Here is a 26,573-nt window from a genome sequence, read left to right as displayed (position 1 = left end):
AGTGGATGTTTTCAGAGAACTATCCACAATGATTCCAAGACATCCCCAGTTTATAGCAAAAATTCTTGTTGTTACTCTCTAAATGCATGACTTTCCACTTTCCACTACTAATTTTCATCCCATTTCTATAACCCTAGTTTACAAGGTCATAAAATCATGACATTTTAAAGACAAATCAATTAGGGCAGACAGAATATTGGTTTAAGGTCCCATCTGAATGTTTTTTGTGCTTACGCAAACACATGCACACCCACACACTCACCGATATCCATGGAACATGATTGATGTACCTTGGGTGGATGAAATGTTGAGTCTTTCCTGACAGGATCTGAACCTGTGGTATCCACATCACTTATCTTGTCTAGTGTGAATTTCAGCCAACTCAAGTCTCATCTGTCCCTCCCATTCTCAGCACAACTAATTGCTCAATCCTTAGGCACAGGTATTGAAACCAGGGTAGGCTAAGACCCCTCTAATTGTAATACTTTTCCATTTAGCCTTTAACTTTGTCCCCAATGTAAACAGTCCCAGTGTGTTCTAAAGAAAAAAAGTGTTCTGCTCAAAATTAGAGGTACACAAAAACAAGTGGGGCACCCCGTTGTGAGGGAATCTCAGGAGTACACTTACAAAGACACATTGTGCAAGACCTCCCTCCCCACAAAAGTCACCCCTCACTTCAGGTGTCAGATATTTAAATATAATAATCCAGGTTTTACAACTAATCAAAAGAGAGGTCCTGGATTCTGCTCCCTTGCTGGTACATTATTGACACCTCGGTTACTATGGAGACAAGAAATGGATTCTCTTCTCTCTAAATTTAAGTGCCAATTCCAAACATATTTTGCTAATGAAAATCCTTGCAAAAACACCCCAAGAAAACCAAAAATAAAACAACTAACCAACAAGCCTCCCACCGATGAACTTGTGTCTGTGGGTCATAGACTCATAGACTCTAAGGTCAGAAGGGACCATTATGATCATCTAGTCTGACCTCCCGCATGATGCGGGCCACAAAACCTGACCCACCCACTCCTGGGTCATGAGTGTGGAGTTCATGTGACAGCAGAAGATTTACGCCACCCCAGCCTGCAAGTTGGCCAAATATCTGAGAACTTAATACATTTACCATGATAACTGTGAGGGAGATGGTTAGTCTTGACACACCGCTGAAAAAAGAAGCAGCTCCAACAGCAGCAAAGAGTCCCGGATCAATCCATGCCCCTTGTTCATTGGTCTGAACACCAAAAATGGACACAAGTATCAGGCCAACTATCCTGCCATATAAAGCTCCTGTGTACCTGCATGTGAGGAGAAGAAAATAAGGACACTACTTTTGCCAGACACATTATTTTCCAGGATTTTTTTCTTCTTCTCTGCTAACCCAGCATTTCATTCTGTCAGCTCTACTTTTGTAACATAGCACTGTTCCAGTAGCACCAGGGTCCTTGGAGTTATGGGGGCCCAATCAGCCAGGGGGAAAGTAGAGCCTGCTGGCCCCACAGGGCAGAGAGGAGGCTGGAATGAGGGACCCCTCCAGATGGGGCGACCCCAGGCATGAGCAGTCAACAAGGATGTGTGCAGAAGGCATGGGGGAATCGCAGTGCTGGGGGAGGGAAGGCTCTAGAGAAGGAAGACATGGCAGCCACCCAGAGACAGAGCACAAAGGTAAAAGCATGGGCCACTTTGCATGGGGCAGGGAACTGGGGGGACAACAAGCAATGGTTGGTGGCAGGGAGAGCTGGGGGAGGTTAGTGGGGGTTGGAGCAGAACTGGGTGAGTAGTTCAGAGCTGTTGAGGGTGGTTATAGTGGTTATACTGCGCTTTTGTGATGCAAAAGTCACTTCACCACAAACATAGCAGAAGTTATCTGCACTGTTCACACAAGTACGAGGCATCTCTGCTCACTTTGGCTAAACAGAAATGTGTCCCTTTACAAAATCAAACACTGACAAATAAGAGAGCACGACACTGTATGATTTCTAGAGCTGATATAGGGCAATTTGTTCAGCAGAGTGATGTAAGCTTCGTTATGATTGCATCATCCATGACTTCTAGGAATAACATGATGCAATTCATATCACGTATGATGCAATACCAGCTTCAGATTGCATCATTCATTGTTTTGCCTAAAAAGCAAGTACTGTCCAAACCCAGTCATAGATTTATTCATAGATCCAGTCAAAGATGTATTTTAGTCATTTCTGGTTTAAATTGAGATCCCCTCCCTTTATAACTCACTTATCCTCCGCCATTCCCAAGTCAAGGGTCGTATATACTGACCCAATAGCATATCTTGAAAACTAGAGCCAATCAACAGTTTTAAGCATCATTTTCGTCCTCAGTGACCCAGAGTTAGTAACGTTTGACTACATTTATTTCAGAAGCATTTTGGCTGTAGAGCAGTGTAATCACTCAGCACAACAGTATGTGGAGCCCCACACCCAACTAGATTGCATGAATGCTCCCAGAGCCACTCATGAATCCTACCAGCCAAATCCCCCCAGCTCCCAGCACTGTACCCCAGGAATATACCATCTTGCACTGGTTGACTGATACCCCACCCAGGTGTTGGTTACTTTCCTTCCTGTTGCCTCTGGGGAACTAATATCTGGCTGATTCTCCAATTTACAGCATGTTTTAGTGGCAGCCATACCACACAATTCTCATAACTTCACATGCATTAATGCTACACATATATGGATAGAGAAATGACTTTCAGCAGATCACAACCTTTCCCCTGATACGTTACAAGGCATGCCTTGTAAGGTAAGATCACGATTATATAAAAATGAGGAATAGGGGGGTTCCAGGACACTCCCCCAAGGTATAGAATGTTGCAGTGAGTTGGAATAGAGCTAGAGGAGACCAAGTTGGGGTGCTGGGGAAGGGCAGCAGGAACCAGGGGAGCTAAACAGGAGCTGGAGAGTAATTGGATCTGGGGGAGCTGAGGACTGGATTGAAGGAGGCTGGAGCAGGGTTGAGGGAGAGCTGTGGGGGGACAGGATCAGAACTGGAGGGGAGCAAGGGAGGCCCATGGGGCAAACTGTGGATTTACAGGGGAGTCATGAAGGGGCTGGAGGGAAGCTAGGCAGCAGCTGGGGGATGGGAGGGCTAGGTTGAGGCTATGGGGAATTAGGCAGGAACTGGGAGTATCTAGGCAGCAGCTGGGGGTTGGAAGGGCTGGACTAAGGCAGGGAGGCAAAAGTTTGAGGCAGGGATTAGAGGATGATGGGGATAAATTGAGGCTATGCGGGAGCTCAAGGGGAGTGGATTTTGGAATTGGGCCCCAATCTATTCTTGCAACAGGGTCCTCTGGGGCCTTGTTATGGCACTGATTTAGTGCCTATCACTATAGCCTCTAGTACAGTATTGAATTACCTACCAAATTTCCCTCACTTTGTATGAAGAGGCTAATATATCAACTGCTTTTCAAAAAGAAGGGGTATAGTATGATGCAATATTTAATGCTCTCCAACATTCAGTGACAATGGGGTTTAGAGGCATACACTAAGGCCTGGTCGACACTAAGAAATTAGGTCAGTATAACTACATCACTCGGGGGTGTGAAAAATCCACACCCCTGAACAACACAGTTAAACCAACCTAATCCCCAGGACAGACAGCACTAGGTTGATGGGAAAATTCTCCTATTGACCTAGCTACCACCTCTCGGGGAGGTGGAGTACCTACACAGATGGGAGAACCCCTCCCATTGGCGTAGGTAGTGTCCTCACCAAAGCTCTACAGCTGTGTAGCTGTGCCATTGCTGCATTTTAAAGGAAGACTACCTTCAGATGGCAGAGATTTGGGGTATATCAATCAGGCCAATCCAAATAACATCAATCTGCACTTCTATAGCTCCAGCCTAGAATCTCCAAATGGTTTTTAAAGCATTAAATATACCTCACAACAACCCTGTGAAGTAGGCACGGACAGTATTATGATGTCCATTTTACACATGGATAAATTGAAGTGAAGAAAGGTTACTTGCCCTAGGTCATACAGTGAATCACTGATGAAGCCAGGAATAGAACCCAGGAGTCCGAGTCCCAGTCCCCTGCATTCAACAAAAGGCTACACTGCAGCACAAGAATTTTCAGTACAGACAGCCTTGCCGTAAAGGTAAAATTGTTGGGTTTAGTCATAATTTTTTATTTCTTGTAAAAGAAATTTAATTGACAAAGAATTCAAGCCTTGAATAAAGTCTTGGGCTTGTACAACTATTCCCCCTGTCAGAAGAGGCATTGTATTACCTGAAGTTAGAAGGATTTGAATAGTATCATATCTCACTATTACTCAAATTTTTTCATTTACTTGTGTAACTGATATATTTTATTGATGTCTGGCGTCCAGATATATTGGGCCGTAGATGTCAGGTTACCAGTTCATAGACACAGGAATTGGCTGTTAGACGTATAGACTACCCGATATCTACTTAAGCAAAGATGTGCCAGGCTTTTAGCAACTACTTTCTAGTGAAAAATGATTTAGATATCAACTCTCAGGAAAAAAAAGTGTTGTGCAAAGAAAAGACAGAAGATTTCATATTACAAAACTATCTCAAACGTAGGGATTCCTTCAGCGTCTAAGTGATATTACCTTGGTTATCCATTCTCCAGTCCTCAACAATTCATCCTTTATAGGTTTACTATATCAGTATTCATACTACATCCTCCCACCGTTACTGTAAGGATTCCACACTAGTATGCAGCAACCTACTCATTGAAGACATTGGTCTGAACCACAAAGGCAAGACCTAGATGCAAACTTCCCCAACATTTAGACATATTCAGGTTGACAGTTTAAATTCAGTCCATTATGGACACAGGGTCCAAATGAAAAGTCTGAATCCAAACTACTGTTATAGAGATGAAACCAGTTTGAATGCTTGCTCCAAATGTAATGGGTTTTCAAGTTTAGGGTTTTGGTTATGCCCCATCCATAGCTATATGGGGATGTTTTCTCCCTCATTTCCCTTCTGCAATTTTACCCCTCTACCCAACTAAACTCCTGCTGAGTGACCCTGTTCCAGCGAGGTGACCCAGTCAAAGCAATGACAGCATTCCTATTGGTAGCCTTCATTTTCCAACCCGTACGACTGCCTCGCCAACATAGGCCTTTCCTATATATAACCTATTAATTTACATATGCAATACTTACAACATGGGTATAACCAGGCCACTAGCAACAGCAGAACCCGCAGTCCAGCAAGAGAGAAGGAAATAAAATGCCAGAGCTGTAATGAGAGAGAGATATCCAAACTCTTCATGCGTCCCACGTCTGAACAAGTACATGATTCCTCGCTTACCGTTCTCAGCTAGGAGTGCAGCTGCTTCAAGGGAGAGAGAAAAGAAAAGCAGGAGTACAGAAAGGTAAATAGATCCTTTAAAAATACCCACTAACAGTTCTTGTAACTTTCAACCTTGATTATGATTAAATAAAGTTCATAGCCAATAGGTTAAGTCTACAGTGCTAGTTGAGATATACAAGACTTCAGGAAAATGAGAACCATTTGTGTTTACCCTCTGCAGACTGTGATATTATTCTTTTAGATGACCTAAATGGAGAGAAACAGTAGCCATTTAGCCAAGAAAAAGGAACTTCTTGGCTTCTCCCTTTATTAGTCTCTCTGATAGACTCTCTTTCCCTCCCCTATAAACCTCAGAAATGCTATAATTCACAAGCGTCCCAACTCACACATTTTAAATGGGGGACTCAGTTCTTCTGGAGAAGGAAAATAAAATCCACTTTAAAGAAAACCTACGTTGCAGCTAAAGATATTTGGAGACCAAGTTCAAATTACACAAACACAATTTATTCTTAGCCACCATTCAGCAGACTTCTCCTTACCTTCATTAAAGGTTTGATTGGAATATTTGACTCCATCTGGTCCTATCCACACTGTGCCTGATGGACAACTATATTCCGAAATTTCTCTCTCAAATGGGCTTATGCTTAAAAATTAAAGGGAAAAGAATATTAAATGGATGAGTGTAATGCAGAGCATCTGTGCAGAATATATTTATTGGACACTTCTGATAGATATCCCTCAGAAAGAATGCCCTTCTGTATCTTCTCTAGTAGCCCAATCCAACTCCCTTAAAGTTGATCTTAGTTTATTAGTAGTCATGTCCCACTAGATATTCTCCTGCCACTGAAAAAGCTAAAGTTTCCAAAATTAAGGAGTCATGGGTTTCACTCTACAACGCTGGAGAAAAAAAATTCTATTTTAAAAATCCAGTGCCCAATCTGGTCATGACCTCATTACCAGGTGAGTATTATTGTAATACTGTAAAATATCATTAGCACACCAAATTGTTCCTAATAGATCATAGAATCATAGAATATCAGAGTTGGAAGGGACCTCAAGAGGTCATCTAGTCCAACCCCCTGCTCAAAGCAGGACCAATTCCCAGCTAAATCATCCCAGCCAGGGCTTTGTCAAGCCGGGCCTTAAAAACCTCCAAGGAAGGAGACTCCACCACCTCCCTAGGTAACGCATTCCAGTGTTTCACCACCCTCCTAGTGAAGTAGTTTTTCCTGATATCCAACCTGGACTTCCCCCACCGCAACTTGAGACCATTGCTCCTTGTTCTGTCATCTGCCACCACTGAGAACAGCCGAGCTCCATCCTCTTTGGAACCCCCCTTCAGGTAGTTGAAGGCTGCTATCAAATCCCCCCTCATTCTTCTCTTCTGGAGACTAAACAATCCCAGTTCTCTCAGCCTCTCCTCATAAGTCATATGCTCCAGACCCCTAATCATTTTTGTTGCCCTCCGCTGGACTCTTTCCAATTTTTCCACATCCTTCTTGTAGTGTGGGGCCCAAAACTGGACACAGTATTCCAGATGAGGCCTCACCAATGTCGAATAAAGGGGAACGATCACGTCCCTCGATCTGCTGGCAATGCCCCTACTTATACAGCCCAAAATGCCGTTAGCCTTCTTGGCAACAAGAGCACACTGTTGACTCATATCCAGCTTCTCGTCCACTGTGACCCCTAGGTCCTTTTCAGCAGAACTGCTACCTAGCCATTCGGTCCCTAGTCTGTAGCAGTGCATGGGATTCTTCCGTCCTAAGTGCAGGACTCTGCACTTGTCCTTGTTGAACCTCATCAGGTTTTTTTCTGCCCAATCCTCTAATTTGTCTAGGTCCCTCTGTATCCGATCCCTACCCTCTAGTGTATCTACCACGCCTCCTAGTTTAGTGTCATCTGCAAACTTGCTGAGAGTGCAGTCCACACCATCCTCCAGATCATTAATAAAGATATTAAACAAAACCGGCCCCAGGACCGACCCTTGGGGCACTCCACTTGAAACCGGCTGCCAACTAGACATGGAGCCATTGATCACTACCCGTTGAGCCCGACGATCTAGCCAGCTTTCTATCCACCTTACAGTCCATTCATCCAGCCCATACTTCTTTAACTTGGTGGCAAGAATACTGTGGGAGACAGTATCAAAAGCTTTGCTAAAGTCAAGAAATAACACATCCACTGCTTTCCCCTCATCCACAGAGCCAGTTATCTCATCATAGAAGGCAATTAGGTTAGTCAGGCACGACTTCCCCTTCGTGAATCCATGCTGACTGTTCCTGATCACTTTCCTTTCCTCTAAATGTTTCATAATTGATTCCTTGAGGACCTGCTCCATAATTTTTCCAGGGACTGAGGTGAGGCTGACTGGCCTGTAGTTCCCCGGATCCTCCTTCTTCCCTTTTTTAAAGATGGGCACTACATTAGCCTTTTTCCAGTCATCTGGGACCTCCCCCGATCGCCATGAGTTTTCAAAAATAATGGCTAATGGCTCTGCAATCTCACCCGCCAACTCCTTAAGCACCCTCGGATGCAGCGCATCCGGCCCCATGGACTTGTGCACGTCCAGTTTTTCTAAATAGTCCCGAACCACTTCTTTCTCCACAGAGGGCTGGTCACCTTCTCCCCATGCTGTACTGCCCAGTGCAGCAATCTGGGAGCTGACCTTGTGCGTGAAGACAGAGGCAAAAAAATCATTGAGTACATTAGCTTTTTCCACATCCTCGGTCACTAGGTTGCCTCCCTCATTCAGTAAGGGGCCCACACTGTCCTTGATTTTCTTCTTGTTGCTAACATACCTGAAGAAACCCTTCTTGTTACTCTTAACATCTCTTGCTAACTGCAACTCCAAGTGTGATTTGGCCTTCCTGATTTCACTCCTGCACGCCTGAGCAATATTTTTATACTCCTCCCTGGTCATTTGTCCAATCTTCCACTTCTTATAAGCCTCTTTTTTGCGTTTAAGATCAGCAAGGATTTCACTGTTTAGCCAAGCTGGTCGCCTGCCATATTTACTATTCTTTCTACACATCGGGATGGTTTGTTCCTGCAACCTCAATAAGGATTCTTTAAAATACAGCCAGCTCTCCTGGACCCCTTTGCCCTTCATGTTATTCTCCCAGGGGATCCTGCGCATCTGTTCCCTGAGGGAGTCAAAGTCTGCTTTTCTGAAGTCCAGGGTCCATATTCTGCTGCTCTCCTTTCTTCCTTGTGTCAGGATCCTGAACTCGACCATCTCATGGTCACTGCCTCCCAGGTTCCCATCCACTTTTGCTTCCCCTACTAGTTCTTCCCTGTTTGTGAGCAGCAGGTCAAGAAAAGCTTTGCCCCTAGTTGGTTCCTCCAGCACTTGCACCAGGAAATTGTCCCCTACGGTTTCCAAAAATTTCCTGGATTGCCTGTGCACCGCTGTATTGCTCTCCCAGCAGATATCAGGGTGATTAAAGTCTCCCATGAGAACCAGGGCCTGCGATCTAGCAACTTCTGCTAGTTGCCAGAAGAAAGCCTCGTCCACCTCATCCCCCTGGTCTGGTGGTCTATAGCAGACTCCAACCACGACATCACCCTTGTTGCTCCCACTTCTCAACTTTATCCAGAGACTCTCAGGTTTTTCTGCAGTATCATACCGGAGCTCTGAGCAGTCATACTCCTCTCTTACATACAATGCAACTCCCCCACCTTTTCTGCCCTGCCTGTCCTTCCTGAACAGTTTATATCCATCCATGACAGTACTCCAGTCATGTGAGTTATCCCACCAAGTCTCTGTTATTCCAATCACATCATATTTCTCTCTGTGTAAGTCCAAATCACAGGGGCCCCAAGACCAGAGTGGAGTTTGCCATTTGGATTGTTTTTTGCAAGGAAGAGAGAAGAGCCATGTGCACCTGTCGGTACCAGGTATTTCATTTCATACAAACTTGTAAGCAATGAGATGGGCCTGTCAGCATCCTGATTGCCTTCTTTATACATAGCATTACTTTTGCCACCCTTCTTCCCTGTCTCTTTGTCCTTTTAGACTGTGTGTGTGTGTGTGTGTGTGTGTTCGGGCAGGGATTGTCTCTTTCTCTGGGTTTGAAAAGTACACACCATATTTTTGCTTTTACCACAAACAATGTGAACCCCATTTGTTCCACCAACAGCAGGAAATTGGTGGTGACTGGCCCACCTGATCCCTGCTCAGAACTCCAGAAGAAAGTGAAAACATCAAGATTCTAGACAGAGCAGGAAAGTTTCTTACAGACCCCAAATTGGCAACCAAAGGAACACAGGATTCAACCCAATTTTTGATTTGCCTTCTTACATCAGTCTCATCCACACAAAAGAAATTAACTGCCAATTTTTAAAAAAGTGACACACACAATAGCCCAAGAAAAACAACCTTCTTGTCCCCATCTTGGGTCAGAAATTGTGTAATTGATCCATATACTCATCAGCAACATCTCATGTCTTTTCCTCTATCACTCCCATAGTGCAAGAATGCCCTAACCCTGGGCAATAGGATAGTCTGAGGTGGGTCTCTCTCAATCTGTCCTGCAGGAGCTGATCCATTTTGTATAAAATATTTGAATAGTAATTGGGCCAAAGAGAAAGAATCATTATGGCGCTAACCTAAGATGTGGAAGACCCAAATTCAAGTCCCTGCTCCAATGGCTATTTAATTATTTATACACAGTGGAACAGCTTCAAGAACAGAGATTGAGCACATTCTGTCCCAGACTATCCCATAGCCCAGTGATTAGTACACTCACCTGCACTGTGGGAGACCCCAGTTCAAATCCCTTCTCCTCATCAGGCTAAGGGAGGAACTGAACCCAAGTTTCCACATCCTGGGTAAGTGTGGTCCTCCTGGCCATTTTGTGAATTTAGCCCTTCTTTTAAAAAATTTAGCCCCGGAAATGAAATATTTTGTTTGACTGAAACTAATTTTTGTTGACTTTTTCAATTCAACAACATTTTCCAGAATTTTCCGTTTCAATTTGACCCAACTGCAATTTTGTTGTTGTTGTTTTGATTTTTCAGGGTTGGTTAGTTTGTGGGGTTTTTTCAAACTGTCAGTGAACTGAGGAATCAGTTACTTGCCCAGCTCTAGCGTAGGTCAGGCCTAGATGTGTTATGATAGGATGTATTCTATGAAACAAAGACATTGGGGAAAGAATTTTTGCTATTTTTGTGGAGACATTGAAGTTTATAAATCTTCCTCTGGAGCACTCAGTGCGGGGTCATATTACATTGGAATAGGTATATCCCAGATGATCAATACTAACTTCCTACAATTGCAAGGATCAATGGATCTCAGTCATACACTGTCTGCTTCTTTGTTTCTAAGAGAATCGTGAACAAGGCTTTAGTCCACTTTCATTCTTGTGGTTTATTATAGCCGGAAGCCTGGTGAGACTATGTATAGCCTGGTAGAGTTCATGACAACCTATTATTTACTTCTCTTTAGGTCTATCCAGTTTCACTAGGATGGAGTCTTTATGACTGGGCCTATTTAAGCTGCACCAGACTAAAAGTTGGCGCAAAGACTGACAGCTTCTAACACGGATCAGCTGGACAATTTTTGATTCAAAGACAGGCAAAAAGACATAAAATTCTTGTGATTTCAGATGCACTTTCTATACAACTTTAGAACCAAAACATCTTTGTTTTGAAAAAATGACATTTTACAAGCAGTTAGCCCTTAAAACATAAAAAAAAGATGTTGAGGTGAAGGAAAAGGCTTTTCCCTATAAAGATCCAAAGAGCTGTGATAAGTTTGCCAAATCCTGATATTAAGAAGGTGACAAGTTATGTTTTTTCAAAAGAAAAGAAAACCTTTACTACAGCACACAGCATTTATTCATGTTACATAGATCAAATGATACTCTGAAACTAGTAGTATACAAAGTAATACATGTCTGCATTTTTATTTGACTTTTGTAAGGCACTCAGAGTCCATTGTCATGAGTGGAAAATAAATCTTCATATAAAATTAATGCAATATAATATAATGTCCCGCCATCCTTTTCTACAGTGTAATTGTACCATATTCACCCTTGTAAACTGGTGAAAATTCAGAGATAAACTGTCATTTAACTTAAACTTTGTCCAAATCCCCTAGATTCTTCACAGATATTAGCTAGAAAGAGAAATATACTTGGCTGCAAGATCAAAATCAAACCTGAGGCGGCTCATCTATATAACATCTCTACAAAATTTACATACATTGGATTGTATCACTCTCACATGACACTTGTCATCTTAGGCCCCTACCTGAAACTTATTCCTTGCTGGTGTACCCTTCTACCATGCAAAGGCCTGTTCAAGTCAAGTGAGAGTCATATAGGTACAGATGGAACAAGTTGAAGGTTCAGTCCACTACAGTCTAATCCAAAGCCTACAAAAGTCTGTGGGATCTTTCCATGGGCTTTGAATCAGGCCCTTAAAGTGTAAGTTACTTGAGCCAGGGACCATGTACTCCTATATGTTTGTACTGTACATGGTACAGTGGAGACCCATTCTGATTGGGTATTCTGGCTGCTACCACAGTACTAACATTAATCCAATTACTTTGTCTCACTTAATGGATCAGACACGGATAAGTAAAATGCACCCCATTCCAGAGGATCAGTGGAGGGCCCTCCACCCCTATAAACTCCAGGTAAGATCTTAAAGTAAGTCTTCTGCATGGCTTAATGCATGGGCTCTCTGCCTTGCACCAAGTTCCACCCCACGCATTTCTTGCATAATCAGGGCTGTTAGGTATCTGTTATCTTGTTCTACTTTGATTTATATGGTTTCTTGTTTCTGAAAAACTGATTTGTTCACTTTTGTTGTGTGTTTTGTCACAATGACGGGCTTTTGTCGTTGCTTTTTAAAATTAGGGGCAAAGCAATGCAAGGGAAGTTTAAAAGAAAAAGAAAATTATTATATAAGTTCACAACCAAATATGCCCCTTAGTAAATGGATTTGTTAGAAATTGAGAGCAAAAGAATTTTTCTTTACTTCTGAGTTCCTCGAGCATAGATATTTATCATCTATAAACTTTAAAGCAAAATTATGACTTTAAACTTTAAAGCAAAACCTAAGTTGAAAATGCACTTGTAGGCTCAAATATATGAATGGTCATACCCCCAGGCCTGCTCATTCATTTTTGCATTTGTCTTTAAGCATGCACTGGTTGTTGCATTCCCAACTGCCACATTGGAAAAGTTCACATGCACAAATAAAATTCTGCATTTCAAACACCCAATTCTATATCAATGTTTATCCCTGGATGTCATAGAGACTAATGGAAATACTGTAGTAATAATTAGCATTTCACACAAAGATGCTTGTGCCATTCTCACCACTTACATTTCTGAACTGTTCTTCAGCTGCAAAGTTCTCAGACTCATGACTGGAGTGCAAGAAAAGAAATATGGCAAGTAGACTGTAACAGTGATGGTACACACCTGCAGGTGTAAAAAGTCAAAAACATCAACATGTGAGGTAGAAACACAGAAGAAGAAAACGTGAAGGATCTAGAATCACCAACACCAGCAGCTATCGCAAGAAGATTGTTCTGTGGGATGTGCCCAACATATCTTGAGAGATCTATCTTGTTTGACTACAATCACTTAAACCTCAATCCTGAAACATCCCACACACAGTCAGACCGCTGTGTCCACACCAAACCCTAGTGAAGTCAATGGGAGTCCACCCGTGACAGCCACCACCTTGGCCAACCCATAGGGATTGAACTGGAGATCGCCATAGCTAAAAGCATGGGCTGAGCTGCTACAGCTCGAGTTAAAGAATTGAGGTTTTGTAGCTGGGGGCTATATCGACTCCTATTCTCTGTGGATCAGCATGGAGGGGCACCTGTAAAACACACACACAGATGGGTTATACCCCCAAACAGAGCTCCTTGCAGGACAGACTGAAAACTGAAACAGTGTAAACTGTATTCTATGTACCTTTTGGGAAGAATCTAGCACACTTTTGGGCATCTTAAAATTATCTGTGCTCTTAAAAAGCCCCAAGCCCACCCCCCTAAAACCCTGTAATGTCTGGCTATTTCTATTTTACTACAGTATTACTTATTTGTAGACATGCTTACAGTACTCATCATCATAGTACACAGGTACTTATTTCTGCCTTGTAGCCTCATTGCTTAACCAATCCACTCAGGAGAGACTTCTGAAAGGTTTGAAAGAAATATTGTTTTGCTGCTCAGTGACAGAAAGCTCTTAAATATCAGAGGGGTAGCCGTGTTAGTCTGGATCTGTAAAAAGCAACAGAGGGTCCTGTGGCACTTTTAAGACTAACAGATGTATTGGAGCATAAGCTTTCATAGGTGAATGCCCACTTCGTCAGACGCAAGAAAGCTCTTAGACACTATAGTAGTGATGGGCACCTTACAAATGCCTGAAATAAATTAGATAAAATATTGTACACCGACAAGTAGAGATCAGGTTTAGCCAGGCACTAATCCTTCATGAAGGAGAGCCCTCACCATCCACGTTCCTTCTGCTAGTTCTATTGTACCATTTGGAAGAGGATACTAAAAATAAAACTAATGGAGGGTTTTTTCCCTGATTATTTTGTTCTTGTTTAAAAGCCCCCACAGCGTGTAAATCAGCAGTCTGAATGTATTCCGGCTACAGACTGGGCTAAGCCACAATGCTGAGATCTTGATCCTAACTGCCCCAAACCTCAAAACTGGTTGGACCTTGAACTATGATTTAGGTCCATCTATAGTTCTAGCCAAATGAAGGTAAAAGTACTGTAAGGAAAGAGAGAAGATTTTTTTTAATAGATCTGCCCTACAACTAGGCAGGTGTCTGTGAGGAAACTACTGAAACACACTGGGCCATTATAAAAGTGCCCTTTTTTAGGCATAAGTGAGACATTCAGACACACTCTGGAAAGTAAGGTGGTACACTTAGGGAAGAAAAACCAAATGCACAAATGCAGAATGGGGGATAACTAGGTTGGCAGCAGCACTGGTGAGAAAGATCTGGGAGTTGTGGTGGATCACAACCTCAACATGAGTCAGCAATGCAATGCTGTTGCAAAAAAAGGAAATGCAATTTTAGTTTGCATTAACAGAGGCACAGGTTGCAAGTCATGGGAGGTGATAGTACTTCTCTGCTCGGCGCTAGTTAGGCCTCAGCTGGAGCACTGTGTCCAATTTTGGTCACCAATGTATAGAAAGGATGTGAAGAAACTGGAAAGGATGCAGAGGCAAGCGTCAGGATGATCAAAGGGATGGAATGCAAGCTATATGGGCAAAGGCTGAAGAAACGGGGTATGTTTAGTTTGGAAAAAAAGAGATTGAAGGGGAACATGATAGAGGTTTTCAAATACTTGAAAGGTTGCCATAAAAAAATATGGAGAAAAGTTGTTCTCTCTTGCCACAGAGGGCAGGACAAGAGGCAATGGGTTCAAACTACAGCATAGCAGATTTAGATTAAAACTTCCTAACTGTAAGAACAGTAGGACAATGGAACAGACAGCCCAGGGAGGTTGTAGAAGCTCCTTCACTGGAGGTTTTCAAAAGGAGGCTCGATGGCCATCTGTCTTGGATGGTTTAGACACAACAAATCCTGCATCTTGGCAGAGGTTTAGACTAGATGACCTCTGCAGTCCCTTCTAACCCTATGATTCTATAGTTATTAAAACACATTAGGTAGTACATTTATGGAAACCAAGAAGCTAAGATACAACTGTATCTACAATTATAGCTGCTTGTCATACAATTGTATCTCAAGTCTTTGTTTCTCTATATCGCAAACATAACAAGCTTATGGGCACAGCCCTGCTAAAACAGACAGACTGAACTGGAAATAGTTTGGGTCTTACAAAACGTAAGTTGGGTTTTGTTTTTGCAAAATCAAAATCAGATATGGTTCAGATCCAGCTCAAACTTTATCCAAAGCCCCCAAAATTTGTACATGGGTGTTAGACAGGTGATTGGCTAGGGGATTCCAGTTGTGGCTGGTTTTCATTGCTAAGTCAAGCAACTTTTAAAAGTTTTGATAATTTAAAAAAATGTGCCATGAAACTGTTTACCCAACCTAGGGAAACTCTGAGCTTTTGGAACTTAACAACTAGACATCATGATAAAAATATAAAAAAAAAAAAGGAAAGATATGTTCCCTAGATTCCTGGCAAACACTATCCACATTGTGATTTCCTTTTTACAGGGAAAGGTTATGAATTATGGAGAAGCAAATATGGCCATAGGTCAGGAGGGCACTTTATAAAGACAACCACCCCTATTCTAAGGGCTGGAGATTAGGAATTCAGTTCCCCTTAAAGGGAAAGTGCTTAGGGTTATCTTGTGGGAGTGGGAGATACCACTGTGATTTCTTTCCAAGTTTAAATGCTGACTTGTTTATATAAGATTAGTCTTGGTTAATTAAAGTCACGGTGACATAGATTCTTTTAGTTTCCTGACTCTACATCATTTTAATAAATGCATTATATGGTTCCTTTCAGATCAAATCACTACTGCCCTGCCTTCCTTTGACCAAGACATGATAAGACAAGGCTTGTAACCTAAGAAGGACCTTCTCAAGCCAATAAAAAGGAAAGAATCTGAATAGGAGTTCACTTTGTTGCTTTCATTAACTTTGGTGAAGAACGTAGATAAAATGTTTATTTTAAAAAGTAAAGGGGGGGAAGGGATGAAATATTTAAACCATGGGAAATATGAAGCTTTAAGCAAAGCTATTTTAATAGCTAAAACATTTGGGCTATTTTGATGACTTCAGCAAGATGCTGAACACGCTCAATTCCCATGGACTCAAACTGAGGACTATCTATTATTTTTAGGAATACTGTGCATGCCTCTGTGTGTTTATGCTGGGTTACTTGCTATGAGGTGAGATCAAAAGGGGAGTTAGAGGAATCAAACAGGAAAGGCAAAACAATGACCTAGATAAGAAGCATCCCACAGTAGCCAGGTTAATTAGTTGTAAAGAAGCTGAAGCCAGTAAAGTTACACAGTGCTAAGATATCAAAAAAGAGAGATTAAAAAAACAACACTTGTCTGTTAAAGGATTCATAGCAGAAGGGGAGGGGTAGAAAGGGCTGTCCACAGATTGAGGCTAACACAGAGGCTGACAGACACTTAGGCTACTCTACAGATGGAGCTGGGAGTGAAATTCCCAGTTTGAGTAGCCATACTCGTGGCTACCTCTCATCAAGCTAGCGCACTAAAAATAGTAGTGTGGCAGCAGTAGCACAGGATCGTCACCCTAAGTATGTACCCACAAGCTCCGGGTGGGTTTGTACTCAAGGCAGCTATCCCTGTACCACTGTTGCCACTGCTTGTGCTACCATGACTAGACTACTATTTGTACTAGCTCAATGTCTGCTCAAGCTGTGAATCACACCTCCAGCTCCAAGTTTAGACATAGCCACAGAAGGAGGGAGAAGCTGCAACAATTGTCTGCGTCTCGCAGCCAGAGATGGGGTAACTGGGCTGAAGGGAATTTACCAAAACCTGCAAGAAAAGATTAAGATGTAAATAAGACCCATGCTTATAGGCTTTTCATTGTTTAAGCCCTTTACTCTGCATACTATACATCTTTGGGTAAATAAATAATGCGCCATTTTGAAGAAGCTATTTGAGTCTCTTTAATCAGCTGCTGTCACAGGCCACCCCGAGGGTGAAAGGACTTATAGGTCCTAATCTCAGTTGGGCCTCTTATTAGTGTATTTGGTCAAGAGGAGGTGGGGCTGCAGTCCAGAGATCCAGTCTAAGAGTGGTGGTACTGTGTGGTTCCACACACAGTGAGGTGCAGGGCAAGCCAGCTCTGCCACGTGAGGTGTGCACTCAAGACTGACTGAGAGGGATCTAAAGCACAGCTCACCTGGTAATTGTGACACTCTCTGAATCCTGCTAGTGCTCAGTATCATGTAGGATTGGCCCTTTAGTGGTGTAAAATAAACTTTTTATTACATCTTGTTTTCTCTTTATATCTGATCCCAGATCTTGGCTAGCTGGTCGTAAATTTAAAACCCATCTTGTGTCCTGATAAAGTAATAGTCTGTTTTCGTACATGTAAGTAGTTCATGCAAGGAGTTTGTAATGTGTTTCTGAGAAGGCAACAACAGGTGAAGCTGTAGAGGGAAGAAAGAGAGGCTTCCATAGCTCAGACAATCTACAAATAATAAATGAATAGTTGCAATTCATGACGTTACGCAGCAAGGAAAAGCATGAAGCTTTCTGGACATAAAAAAAGCCCCTGGTTATTATTAGGCCTCAATGGCATTGCAATTCTGTTTGGAGCCTCCCATCAGCATAATTACTCTGTGAGAGGTGGAAGCTATGTCGGAGGGAGAGCGTCGCCCACCGACACAGCACCAGTGTGGACAGCGCTAAGGTCGATGTAACTTATGTTGCTCAGAGGGGGTGTCTTTTTCACACCCCTGAGCGACATAAGGTACATTGACTTAAGTGGTAGTGGAGACCAACCCTTAAGCTTTAGGGCAAGAACACCATCTCACTTTTGCCTCTTCTAAATGAGGTAAGTAAGTAAAGGAATACAAGAAATTCTGAAGTAAAACATCAGAGACTGATAAGGGGCAGGGGTTTCAAGAGGTTTATGGAACACATGGTTTAATGCCTCATTTAATTAAGTCTTTTCTACGCTACCATAACAATAATTAGTGTCCCCTTGGGGCACTCAACTACAATGGGATTGTGATCCAATCACGTTCTAAAACTTTGAAATTTGCCCAGGGCCACAGTATATTTTTATATATTTATTTATAATTATATATCCTGTTATAACAGAGGTGGATGCTGCCTATACCAATGGGGTACAACTGTTATAAATGGATACTCTCTACTCTGGTTGCAATTGTGTTGTAGGGAAGGACCTAATGTCAGTATAGCTCAAAAAGCATAGAAGAATTAAACCAGTAACCATTGTTCTCCTGTGACACCAATATCCTTTTGCGGTCTCAGAGCAGAGGTTGGCTGATAGGGTCATTTGGGCAGACGGGCAGGCAAGGATTTGCATGGGTGGGCTCAGTGCCCTTTAATAACATTTCCTCTTCAGAAGGGAGCCTGAACTCAGTAAATATACTGGCACGTCGCCTAAGAGATGTCAACAGCATGAGGTTTTGGTTTGCATACGTTTCTCTGAAGAAAAAAAGTACAATAGGAATATTCAGACACTTTAAAATATCTGAAAACCCTGCAAACTTCTGCAAAAAATGGAGAAAGGAAAATAATGGGAAGTGGGCATTCAGAAGATAAAACTGGTGGAGAAATCCAACTCAGAGTAATCTACAAATAAAGTACAGCAGAATATTCTAAACACTTCACCCTCTCCACCCCGAAGCCCCCTCTCCATATCTTTCACCATAATTTTGAAATTGAAAATGATGGAAACATACACATAGACACACACATAGAAACTTTTTAGGCTTGCACTACTTTTCTAGTTCTTATGGAAAAATCCTTCCCACAAACTGAAAACTGTACTCAGTGGGAGACTAGATAGCTCCAAGGACTGTAAATAGGATAGATCCTTTCACATCTAGCCCAGGCCTCAATCCAGTTATGAAGCAACATCTAAAAAGTTCTCAAAATTCATCCAAAGTTCTGAAGTCCTCTCCAACCCTTATGCCCCATGCATCTATCATTCCCCCAACAAACAGAGATCCTTCTTCATGGTGTTTCAGAGTAACAGCCGTGTTAGTCTGTATCCGCAAAAAGAAGAACAGGAGTACTTGTGGCACCTTAGAGTCTCTAAGGTGCCACAAGTACTCCTGTTCTTCTTTCTTCATGGTGTGTCATGTTACTTGATATGTCACAATCCTAAGGGGTATACACTCCCAATTGCCTTTTACGTTTTAAAGGTGCAGATGTAGCAGAGGGATCTAATTGATTCTTTTGCACCAAAGCAGGGGAATAGACTGACCCCACAAAATGACAAATGGATTAGAGGGGAAACAGGCCTTCCAGACTGCCACCTGAAGATACCAAAGGCCAAGGAGGAGAACATGTCACCCCTCGATGAAGGCAGAGAGGATGGAGAGAGGATGCAAGCAACCATGCCTCTCCCAAATGCCAAGGTGGTCTGTCATTGCTGAGGAAAAATGAGGAGAAAGGAAATGTTTGGAACCTACTGGTGGCAACCATCCAAACACCAAAAATGAATGTGACAGCCATCAACCCAGCAAAGCAGTTCTCCATACTGCTAAATAAATGTAGCATCATGAGAATGAAGGAATGGCTTGGGGCAGCACAGAAAGTAACGTGGTAAGTGCTGTAAAAATAATAAATGATGAATAATAACAATAAACACACACTGTACACTCCTACCCATGTGTACACAGGCTGAAAAATCCCTGTACAACATTTTGGGTCCCTTCTGCCCATTGCACATCAATTGTGCTAAATCATGCACCAGAAAGTCACTTTTCCCTGTCATCTGCTGTTTCATCTAGCCACCCTGTGACTGGCCTTCACTCTTACCTGAACTATTTTAAACATGACTTCAATCTTTAATTGAGAAACACACATTTACTTACAAGAACCAGCACAGATTCCAAGAGCTTGCTTGTTTTTCTGAGGGATGTTTTTTGAATTGAGCTAAAGAAACGCTCACGTAATTTATTAATCTTTATATTTAGGGAAACAAAGAGAGCTCCAAAAAGTCCTCCAAGTATTCCAAGGAAAATGGTTGGAACGAAGGCCAAGACACTCATATCCAGCAAGTTTTTAACCTGAATTGAAGGAGAAAAGAAAGACAGTACGTTCTGAGAATTCTGCCAGTGATTTGAAATACAGCAGCTACTCTGCTAAGTGAAACATGATATAACAATGCAACAAATAAGCAAAATTTACTTTATAAGAAACAGATCTTTCCTTGCAGCTTAAGGAGTGCAGTTCTCAAATTTAGGGATGTTCACATGAGGAGCCAAGAGCCGTCTCCTCAGAACCTTGCAGGATCAGAAAGTACAAGCCCAGGCAGCACATAGCTCCACCAGCCAGTTGTTTTGATTTTTAAAAAGATCGGAAAGGACTTGATCAAATCAGGCTGAAGGCTCAGTACTGCAGCTCCTTCTTTGGCCCCTCTTTCTCTGAGTAAAAGCAGTCGATCAGGCAGAAATCTTTGTGCTGCATCTCTTATTACTGAGAGAGCTCAGAACTTCAGAGTGTAATGCAGAAACTTACCTTGACTTCAGCAGGACCAGGATTTTACTCACTGTACCTTAAACCACCTCATCATTCATAATCATTTATTAAGCTTCAATCTGCAACTATCTGTTTCAAAATCACTGAATAAACTGCAAGTAAAACTGGAGGTAGGGCTAATCTGTAACCGTTTATTAATACTGTGTATGACCTAGTTATTTGGACAGTTATTTTATACTTATATTGGAAATATTTACTGTATGCATATGTTGGTTTATAGCAGGACTGTTAGGAAACCAGCAGAAAGGCAACACAATGTGATCTAGACCAGTAACCTCCTAGTAAACATGGCAGGGGTCATTAAGAATCAATACCGGGCTATTAAGCTATGTAAATGCTACTTCCTTTGCTCCAACCCAAGGTTACACTGCTATTTTGCCAAGGCTGGGAACAGACAGATCAGAAGGACACAAAACAGTTAAAAGGTGACTCACTAGAAGAGTGAGCAGGGACAGTTGTCAGGGGCTGCAAAGGGGGTTTGAAGTAATCAGGTCTTCCTTATCTTCCAGGGAATGGCAAACCTCAAGTGAGGTAGATGTGTATAGACGTAACTGTTTTAAAACCCTTTTTGTCTTATGCTTTGTTCCTACTGTTAAGATTAAACAATACGTAGTTTTAAGAAAGATGCCTGGTCACTGTATTAACCACTGAGCAAATCACCTATGAGGAAAGACATGCAGAGGATAAACCCAACTGGGACTGCTAAGTACTCATTGTTGGTACACAGGATGCTGTAGCTCTGGGACAAGGTCTAAGAGTGGGGGAATTATGGGATTCCAACTCAGAAAAAATGAAGACAAGAGGCCTGACACCTAACGGGGGTGCACTCGGAAAGACTATGGAGGGGACAAACACAGTCTCCAAAAATTTGCACAGACACAGAGTACTGTGACACATGCTATCTGTCCATAGTGTACAACCCTGGCATTATTTTCAGCAATTACTACAATGAAATCATCCTCTTTAGAACAATGATCTGTCTACAGACTTAACTGGTTAAATAGGTAGTATAAAAAATTAAATATAGAGGCCAGTTGCTAAATCTGAAACATCAAGAATTCTATTCTGTTCAGTTTCTCACACCATCCTCAGCACTAAAGTATCTGAGTGTCTTCCAAGACTGCATTAAGTTATGTGACTAACATCATGTGTGGTTCTCTCTTTCTGTCTCCCTTTCCCTGGGAGAAATTGCATGAGGACTATTGTTTTAATATATTATATGTACGCTGTGCGTTTGTATTAGCAAAGGCAAGGTGAAGCACATAGGCCTTGCATTTGGAACAAAAAGTGGCAAAGTGTATTGGTAGATCTTAGTTCCTGTGACAGTTCGAGCTGCAATCTGAGACCAGCCCACAAGAGAGATCGGTCGCCTGCCCCAATGAGCTTCACACTTGTAAATAACCCAGTGGTCCAAGTAACAATAAATAAAGTCAAGCTTCCTAAAAATCTTGAGCTCTGCAAATTCACATGGAGCTGCCATGCAATAAATTCCTCTTGTAACATTATCCTGGATAGAGTGAAACTGAGGAAAATAAATATTTTTCTTGAGAAACATAACCCACAAGCTTTCAATTCAGAGTTTATTCATTATAAACTGTGTTGGTTAATGCCACAAACATGAAAGAAGTGAAATTTCCCCTGAGCCCCAAACTAACTGAAGTGAAAATATTTCTGATTATCTGTACCATCTGGACAGCCAAAACCTATAGAACACCAGCAGAAGTCATGTGCTGGTAATTCTATCCAGTTTTTCCTCTGACACTAAAAGAAGATGGAGAGGGCCAGCATCCACTGCCTTTTTCTGAAGATGTCCTAATATGAGCTTGTAAAGGGCTACAAATACTAAAAACAGAGGTCATTCTCATATTTTGCCCTCTTGTGTGTTTTTGTTACAGAGAGGTGTTCTCCTTTTGTGTTGGGTCAACCTCCAGTTTGTTTTCACAACTGCTATGTATATTTATATACTTTTCCAGTACTGTGTGGCAGAATGAGACTTTTTCCACCGCAGGTCATGATAACTAGTTTGAGTGGGGTATTGAATTCACAGAACACAACAGTACAAATATATTACAATTCAGGACAGAAAATGTCAAGGAATTAAAAAACAGAGTGGTATTGACATCTGTGAAAAGACATGCACAAGACAGAGGTATTAAAATGTGTCAGTGTGAAAGAAGACTGGGAAATTCTAAAAGATGCTCTAACTAGAAAGCAGGAGACTTCAGTACCTCTATAAAAGGAGTGGCTGTTGTGATTTCATGAGGAACAGCTTAGAAACATGAGGTTTAAAAAAAGTTTCCAGAAATGCAAAAGGAAGTTGGTAACTAAATAAGCATGCTGAAGTTAATAAAAGCCTGCAGCGATAAGGGGTACCAGATACAGTAAGTTAGATGCAAGTCTAATGTGATGTGGAAGCAGAAGTGCCCAATACAATTTTGTACAGAACATGCAGAGTCAGCATAGCATGGAGCATGCAAGTAAGAATCCTCTCTACACAACCAGGAATACTGCCTCAGTTGCATGCACTACATTACCAGAAATGCAGAGACAAACTGGAGAGAATTAGAGAAAAGCAATGAAAAATTATCAGGGCCAGTGAAGTCTACTTATGGTTAAAAGACAGGGAACAAAAGGTAGGAATAAATGGTAAATTTTCAGAATGGAGAGGGCAGGGCCAGCTCTAGCTTTTTTGCCACCCCAAGCAAAAAATAAAAAAAAATAAAATAAAATAAAAAAAAGGGCGGCCGCAGGGAGCGTGGTCAAGGTGGTTCGCAGGGGGTGAAGGGCGGCATCCGCCCGCTTCCTCCGCCCGTGGGCAGCCAGGCGCTGCAGCCCGCTCGCAGCTGGGCGAGAGGGGCTCCCCGCTCCAGCCTTGGGGTACCTCTCTCAGCCAGGCAGGCAGAGCCCCCGGGGGCTGCAGGAGGTGCTGGCTCAGCCGCTCCTTTAAAGGCAGCTCGGCTGGGCCAGGCTCAGAGCGGCGCGGGAGGCGGAGACCGGTGCAGGAGGTGGGGAGTGGCACGTCCCAGGGAGCCCAGCGGCATGGTGAGCAGTGGGGATCGCTAGTTCCTGCCCCCCGGGCCAGGGTCCGTGCCCCTGCAGGGCTGGGCTGGGACTGGCGGAGTGCGGGGAGCTGTCCGGGGGCTCCGCAGCTGCAGACCAGGCTGCCAAAGCAAAAAAAAAATTATATATAAAGAACCATGTCAGGGCGGCCGGAATGTGCCACCCTTTACAATGTGCCGCCCCAGGCATGTGCTTTCTCATCTGGTGCCTGGAGCCAGCCCTGGGAGAGGGGTAACTAGTCACGTTCCCCAAGGGTCAGTCCTAGGACCAATCCTATTCAACTTATTCATAAATGATCTGGAGAAAGGGGTAAACAGTGAGGTGGCAAAGTTTGCAGACAATACTAAACTGCTCAAGATAGTTAAGACCAAAGCAGACTGTGAAGAACTTCAAAAAGATCTCACAAAACTAAGCGATTGGGCAACAAAATGGCAAATGAAATTTAATGTGGATAAATGTAAAGTAATGCACATTGGAAAAAATAACCCCAACTATACATACAATATGATAGAGGCTAATTTAACTACAACTAATCAGGAAAGAGATCTTGGAGTCATCGTGGATAGTTCGCTGAAGTCATCCACGCGGTGTGCAGTGGCAGTAAAAAAAAAAAGCAAACAGGATGTTAGGAATCATTTAAAAAAGGGATAGAGAATAAGAAGGAGAATATCTTACTGCCCTTATATAAATCCATGGTACGCCCACATCTTGAGTACTGCTTACAGATGTGGTCTCCTCATCTTAAAAAAGATATACTGGCATTAGAAAAGATTCATAGAAGGGCAACTAAAATGATTAGGGGTTTGGAATGGGTCCCATATAAGGAGAGATTAAAGAGGCTAGGACTTTTCAGCTTGGAAAAGAGGAGACTAAGGGGGGATATGATAGAGGTATATAAAATCATGAGTGGTGTGGAGAAAGTGAATAAGGAAAAGTTATTTACTTATTCCCATAATACAAGAACTAGGGGCCACCAAATGAAATTAATGGTCAGCAGGTTTAAAACAAATAAAAGGAAGTTCTTCTTCACACAGCGCAAAGTCAACCTGTGGAACTCCTTGCCTGAGGAGGTTGTGAAGGCTAGGACTATAACAGGGTTTAAAAGAGAACTAGATAAATTCATGGAGGTTAAGTCCATTAATGGCTATCAGCCAGGATAGGTAAGGAATGGTGTCCCTAGCCTCTGTTTGTCAGAGGGTGGAGATGGATGGCAGGAGAGAGATCACTTGATCGTTACCTGTTAGGTTCACTCCCTCTGGGGCACCTGGCATTGGCCACTGTCAGCAGCCAGGATACTGGGCTGGATGGACCTTTGGTCTGACCCAGTATGGCTGTCCTTATGAGGAATGCACTAAGGAGCGGATACTCAGCTGGGACTCAGGATAGCTAGGTTCTAGCCCCAGTTCTGCCATTGCCTGGTGTGTGACCTTGGGCAAGTTATTTCATCTCTCCCTGCCTACATTTTCTCATCTGTAAAACAAGGATAATGATACTTACCTCCATTATAAAGTGCTTTATAATCAACAGATGAAAAGCAATACATAACAGTTGCGTAATATTTTTATAGGTTAAGACAAGCTAATAATCTACAAGTATTTTAGAGAGATCACACACCAGAGAGAGTTAGAGTGGAACATGAAACAACAGAGTAGCAGGAAGAAATCAAGAAAGAGAGAATGTAGCCTATAAGGAATATCTTCCTGACAATGAAATTCTGAGATGAGAAGTCCCCACACAAACAAGGTAGTGTGTACACCTAACAGTGTGTACCCAGGGGAAGTGGTGCAGATTTCCTGGCAGCTAAAAGGAATCAAAGAGATACAGTTTCTGGTCTTTCCGCTGCTTTCCCATACCTAATTTTGCATGGATAGCATGGAGTTGCTTCCCTCCATACCATGGTACAGAAAGAAGCATATGGTTTGGTATTAATGCAATGTGTAATTAACCTATGAAGGAAGTAGCTGTCAAAAATCTTATTGAAGCAAAAAGCTTAGTAGAATTCAAAATAGGGTGAGACATTTATGTGAATAATAAGAATATCCAGTGCAATACTGGACAGAATAAAAATTCAAAAAGAATATCAAAACCCTCAGACTTCAGGACATTAGCCAACCATTAACTACTTAGGGTTAGGAAAAAAAAGAAAGCAATAGCTCAAAGAGGGATAGCTTAGTGGTTTGAGCATTGGCCTGCTAAATCCAGGGTTGTGAGCTCAATCCTTGAGGATGCCACTTAGGGATCTGGGGTAAAACAGTACTTGGTCCTGCTAGTGAAGGCAGGTGGTTGGACTCAATTCAATGACCTTTCAGGGTCCATTCCAGTTCTATGAGATATAATAATACATATATACCTAACTTCCTTCAAAGGAAACATTATTGTCCACTTCAGGGGTTTTACATCCCCGCCCTCAGAAATAAAGAGTAGTATATTTGAGTAGCATCTGCAGTCTTTCTTCTTCTAGGGTGGGGGATAATTGTTGGTACTCATGATGAAGTATTACTAAGCACTGGTTAGAGGCAGGGATATTGCAAGATTGTTCTGTGCAAACTTCCCCACACAGCTTGTCCAGTGGATCTCAAATCTGACCAACACCACACTGTTCTATGGGGTTTTGAGTGCTCTTATCTCTGCTTGAAGTCAGTGGGAACCAAGGGCACTCACTCAGCACTTTGCAGAATACAGACCCAAACCCTCAACCGTACTTGAGCAAAGATTGACAGCTATTGTCCTACGGCTATTTTATATACATGCTGCTATTGAAAAACAAAGGAAATTATGGAATTTCATGTCTGTTGTTGTATATTCTTCCTGAGATCAAACAAAATTTGTGGGGATGGGACGTTTTTTGGAGTGCCATGATCTGGCATGTTCAACAATATCTTTTTGTATGTAAATAAATACTTGTGTCTTCCAAGTATTATTTATTTTTCTTCGTATTTGTATCCATTTACAAGCAACAAAATGAAACAGCTGGTAAACAGCAACAAAGAGAGCTTACCAGGAAGCTATTCAAGA

The 26,573-nt window shown here is 42.3% G+C and overlaps 1 protein-coding gene across 2 annotated transcripts in view; it reads right to left on the bottom strand.

Annotated features, from left to right (window-relative positions):
- LOC101953259 (chloride channel protein C-like) overlaps positions 1 to 26,573 on the bottom strand; it is a 104,611-nt gene that overhangs the window by 62,691 nt on the left and 15,347 nt on the right. The window contains exons 7-11 of one of the 2 annotated variants that reach the window (XM_042857038.2): positions 19,832 to 20,026; positions 12,650 to 12,747; positions 5,851 to 5,954; positions 5,161 to 5,332; positions 1,127 to 1,298 (exon numbers count right to left, since the gene is read on the bottom strand). In XM_042857038.2, the coding sequence (XP_042712972.1) occupies positions 1,127 to 1,298; positions 5,161 to 5,332; positions 5,851 to 5,954; positions 12,650 to 12,747; positions 19,832 to 20,026 (741 nt within the window). The remainder of the gene's footprint in view (positions 1 to 1,126; positions 1,299 to 5,160; positions 5,333 to 5,850; positions 5,955 to 12,649; positions 12,748 to 19,831; positions 20,027 to 26,573) is intronic. The other variant, XM_065585521.1, reaches the window with a different exon arrangement.

The sequence above is a fragment of the Chrysemys picta genome, chromosome 2 (assembly GCF_011386835.1).
Source record: "Chrysemys picta bellii isolate R12L10 chromosome 2, ASM1138683v2, whole genome shotgun sequence".
Lineage (NCBI taxonomy): Eukaryota > Metazoa > Chordata > Testudines > Emydidae > Chrysemys > Chrysemys picta.
This window is presented reverse-complemented; position numbering and strand designations above follow the sequence as displayed.